The 5,263-nt window shown below is 41.2% G+C and overlaps 1 protein-coding gene across 1 annotated transcript; it reads left to right on the forward strand.

The window, feature by feature from the left end:
* The first annotated feature begins 693 nt into the window (after window positions 1-693).
* On the forward strand, window positions 694-2,294 carry LOC148775388 (beta-defensin 119). The gene is made up of 2 exons (XM_088843647.1): window positions 694-697; window positions 2,101-2,294. The coding sequence occupies exons 1-2, from the start codon at window positions 694-696 to the stop codon at window positions 2,292-2,294; spliced, it is 198 nt and encodes a 65-aa protein (XP_088699773.1).
* The last annotated feature ends 2,969 nt before the right edge of the window (window positions 2,295-5,263 follow it).

Genomic DNA, 5,263 nt, shown 5'->3' on the forward strand with positions numbered 1-5,263 from the left:
TCCACCTCCCACATCATCTGTGCCCTACGTACTCATCTCTTCCCCCATTCCAACCCTTGGCAACCAATGATCTTTTTATCTTATCCTTTTCCAGAAAGTCACATAGCTGGAATTATACAGTAGGTAGGCTTCTTGGTTCAGTTTCTTTCACTTCAGTTCAGTTCAGTTCAGTCGCTCAGTCGTGTCTGACTCTTTGCGACCCCATGAATCACAGCATGCCAGGCCTCCCTGTCCATCACCAACTCCCGGAGTTCACTCAAACTGACGTCCATCGAGTTGGTGATGCCATCCAGCCATCTCATTCTCTGTTGTCCCCGTCTCCTCCCAACCCCAATCCCTCCCAGCATCAGACTCTTTTCCAGTGAGTCAACTCGTCACATGAGGTGGCCAAAGTATTGGAGTTTCAGCTTTAGCATCAGTCCTTCCAATGAACACCCAGGATTGGTCTCCTTTAGAATGGACTGGGTTTAAGCTTCCTCCAAGTCTATTCATAGCTTGATCATTTTTTTTCTTTAGAGCTGAATAATATCCCATTGTCTGGATGTGTCTTAGTTTATCTTCTCACCTACTGAAGGGCATCTTGGTTGCCTCCAAATGTTGTCATTTATGAATAAAGCTGTGTGCAGATTTTTGTCTGGACATAAAGTTTCAAGTCCTTTGGGTACAGAACAAGGAGTGCAATTGTGGGATCACATGGGTAAGAATATGCTTAGTTTTGTAAGAAACCACCAAGCTGTCTTCCAAGATCTCTATACCATTTTTCTTTCTCACCATCAATGAGTGAGACTTCCTATTGCTCCACTTCCTTGCCAGCATTTACTGTTTTCAATAGTCTGAGTTTGGGTCTTTTGTTTTTAATTTTAATTGGAGGCTAATTACTTTACATTATTGTATTGGTTTTGCCATATATTGACATGAATCTGCCCCAGGTGTACATATGTTCCCCATCTTAAACCCCCCTCCCACCTCCCTCCCCATCCCATCCCTCTGGTTCATCCCAGTACACCAGCCCCGAGCATCTTGTATCATGCATCAAACTTGGACTGGTGATTTGTTTCACATATGATAATATACATGTTTCAATGCCATTCTCCCAAATCATCCCACCCTCGCCCTCTCCCATAGAGTCCAAAAGACTGTTCTATACATCTGTGTCTCTTTTGCTGTCTCGTATACAGGGTTATCATTATCTTTCTAAATTCCATATATATGCATTAGTATACTGTACTGGTGTTTTTCTTTCTGGCTTACTTCACTCTGTATAATAGGCTCCAATTTCATCCACCTCATTAGAACTGATTCAAATGTATTCTTTTTAATTGCTGAGTAATACTCCATTGTGTATACGTACCGAAGCTTTCTTATCCATTCATCTGCAGATGGACATCTAGGTTGCTTCCATGTCCTGGCTATTATAAACAGTGCTGCAATGAACATTGGAGTACATGTGTCTCTTTCAATTCTGGTTTCCTCGGTGTGTATGCCCAGGAGTGCGATTGCTGGGTCGTATGGCAGTTCTATTTCCAGTTTTTTGAGGAATCTCCACACTGTTCTCCATAGTGGTTGTACTAGTTTGCATTCCCACCAACAGTGTAAGAGGGTTCCCTTTTCTCCACACCCTCTCCAGCATTTATTGCTTGTAGACGTTTGGATAGCAGCCATTCTGACTGGTGTGAAATAGTACCTCATTGTGGTTTTGATTTGCATTTCTCTGATTATGAGTGATGTTAAGCATCTTTTCATGTGTTTGTTAGCCATCTGTATGTCTTCTTTAGAGAAATGTCTATTTAGTTCTTTGGCCCATTTTTTGATTGGGTGGTTTATTTTTCTGGAATTGAGCTTCAGGAGTTGCTTGTATATTTTTGAGATTAATCCTTTGTCAGTTGCTTCATTTGCTATTATTGTCTCCCATTCTGAATGCTGTCTTTTCACCTTGCTTATAGTTTCCTTTGCTGTGCAGAAGCTTTGGGTCACTTTAACAGGTGTGAAATGGTACTTATTATTGTTTTAGCTCTTTATGCTTTCACTATGCTCCCTGACTTGTCAGATTTGTTACTGCTAAATAGAAATTAACTATCTGTATTTTTTTTTTTTGGCCAGGCAGACGTCACGTGGTTCGATGCATGGGTAACTTGGGAATCTGTAGACCCACTTGCAGACAGTCTGAAGAGCCCTACCTCTATTGCAGAAATTATCAACCCTGCTGCCTCCCATCCTATGTAAGGATAGACATTTCTGGCAAAGAGGGGAAAAATGACTGGAGCCGAGAGAATCGCTGGCCAAAAGTATCTTGAGTGGTAGTGGTCACTATCCTCAACCTGCTGCCAATACTCCTTTATTAAAATTCATGCACCTGCACTCTTGTGTATTTCTTATCCATTGGAAAACATAGTGAGAGATTAAGTTTTGCTTGGTAAGATATCTTTCCTATTCTGGGTTGCCATTTCCTTCTCTGGGGGATCTTCCCAATCCAAGGGTTGAATCCACGTCTCCTGTGGCTCCTGCATTGGCAGGTGTATTTTTTCTTTTTTAACCACTGAAACACCTGGGAAGTCTTTTAGGTAGTATCCAACTAATTTACTCAGATAAAGGAAAATGCAAAGATTAGAGCCCCAAACTGTAAAAAGGAAAGGAAAGTGAAAGTTGCTCAACTCTTTGTGATCCCATGGACTATACTGTCCATGGAATTCTCCAGGCCAGAATACTGGAGGGGGTAGTCATTCCCTTTTCCAGGAGATCTGCCCAACCCACGGATCGAACCTAGGTCTCCTGCATTGAAGGTAGTTCTTTACCTGCTGAGCCACAAGGGAAGCCCTCCAAATTGTAAAACACACAAGGAAATAAGGCATGAATTTAAGTTAGTAGAAACCATAGACCAGAGATTCAACCTTTCAAAGACTTAAAATATTAGAATTACTAGTAATAATAATAATTTAAAAATTGAATTAATAAGACTTGAATTTCCTATCATCAGTTGGGTATTATCTGATCCCTATGAAGAAGCACCCTAATGTTAAGCGGAAATGGTATGTTCAGAACTGGGAGTTAACAGGCGTGGAAAGCAGAAATGAACCGCATGAACAAGTGGCTCAGGTGCCTATGTTACTTGATTTATTGCCTCTCCTCTGTCACATATTGATGGTATCACTAATGGTATCAATTCCTATGGTTAGCTAACAAAGGAGGAAAAAGCAAGGCTTTACATGATACGTAGAGTGGTTTACACCATATGTGAGCACCAGCCAAGAGTGCTGATAACCTAATTTAGAGGTGGCCCTGAAATGAGATAGTGAGTAAGGAAATCTTTTCGGTAGAAAGAGGGAAACTCTAAGGTTTGGATCTATAGTAATTCATGCGCAGTGATATAAGGTTGAGCGGTAAGTTGCTCAGGAGCTCAGAGCAAGATTAGTAGATTTGTAACAGTGAGGTATGTGGTAGAGTTTCATGGACCTTTCTGAGAAGAGATGGGGTGTGAATATATGTTTGTGCCATCAGGGGGAGACAAAGCTTTCAGCAATAAGGTGGACAAAAGGACCCACCTTTTCACCCCTAGTTAAGGGACCATCCCGGTCCTTGAATGTCCACATGTGAATAAGGCTTGGTTAAGGAAACAGGTCTATGAAGCCAACTTTTCAATAACTTCTATTCCAACCTTGAAGCAACTGGGGTAAAAAGGAGTTCTCATAGCTCATAGCTGGGCCAGCCAGTTTCCTACAGTGAGTGATAATGTTAAGGCATTTATAAAATGCATCCTTTTATCTGAGGTATCTGCTGTTTTGAAGAGAGCCCTTGGTGTCCTAGAACTACTCTCCTAAACACAAGGACTTGGAATTTTCATTGTCATCATTTATGCTGCCATCAAGGGGCAGGACTAACACAAGAAGTGCCTCTGGTATCCCAAAACACTTGCTGAGAAGGCAGAAGGGCAAATGGAAAGATCAGAGTTGGAATACTTCAAGTAATTAAGGCTGTGCATAGGTAAACTACAAACGAGGAACACTAAAAATTGATTAAAACTTGTGGAAATAATCTGAAATTTCAAGAAAAGCACCAAGGAGTTTATCCACTGGAAATGCTGGAAATTCGGGGGACTCCTTTACACAGCCTTTTACTCTAGAATTACACATTGATGGAGGGTGGGAGTGGGTGACTGTGATATTTTTCAGTGCGTTGATCTATACGACTTAAGCTATCACTTTGAAGATAGGGAGAGTGATGGTCAAGAGGAAGTCATGAGCTTTGAAGAACATATGGGAGAGAAATATGGTTTTCAGGGCTGGGTCAGACTTTTAATCTTCTTTATTCCTGTTATTTATTCCCAGTAGGTTGAAGCAGATACTACTGATACAATTCTATCCATAGCCTCTTCTTCCCAACCGTACGTGGATGGGGAAGAAGTGATAGTTTCCTTGACCGAAACCACTAGTCTGTGGCGTGGAATACAGCAGGATTGACGATTCTTACATACTGCTTTTATTACTTCACCAGCAGCGCATTTTTTCCTGCAGTGCCCTGAGTTGTTCCAGCATCTTCTTCTACCACCATAGGCTGAAAAATAAAAGGAAAGAGCACTGATTTTAGGTTTGAGTCAACTTAACAAGCATGACTGTATATTTGGCAACCAGCAACTTACAAGATTCCCAGCTCAGGCCTGGTAAATACCATGTTTCTAAAAATATCTGTTCTGAACCTCATATCTGCCCATTTAAAAATGTTTTCTGAATGTAGAGATGCATCTTGCATCTCATAAATAAAAAGCAACTTGTTAGTCACAAAGAATTGGAACTAGTAATGAAGTTCCCTGAGCTGTGTGAAGCAATCTGCATTAAGCAAGTTCATCCTGTCGTCAGTGTGACTGGGTTATTTGCATTGCTCATACCCTATGTGGCTAAATTTCTTTGAATGCATTCAAAATATACATTCAAATAAGTATATAGAATGTATCTCTGTACTTTAAAAATAATAAAATGAATACCCATGTACCTGCATTCTGATTAAGAAATAAAACATTACTAGACCATTAGAATGGGCTTTCCCGGTGGCTCGGTGGTAAAAAGTCTGCCTGCCAATGTAGGAGATGCAGGTTTGATTGGGAAGATCCCCTGGAGAAGCAAATGGCAACCCACTCCAGTATTCTGACTTGGGAAATCCCAGGTCGGAGACCAGAGGGCTAAGACAGAGGAGACCAGAGGGCTAAGTTCATGGGTTTGCAGAGTCAGGCACAACTGAGCAACTGAGAAATAAGACCTCAGAAAAATGTAGA

The sequence above is a fragment of the Moschus berezovskii genome, chromosome 15 (genome assembly GCF_049115385.1).
Source record: "Moschus berezovskii isolate FMDL1 chromosome 15, NW_MosBer_1.0, whole genome shotgun sequence".
Classification (NCBI taxonomy): domain Eukaryota; kingdom Metazoa; phylum Chordata; class Mammalia; order Artiodactyla; family Moschidae; genus Moschus; species Moschus berezovskii.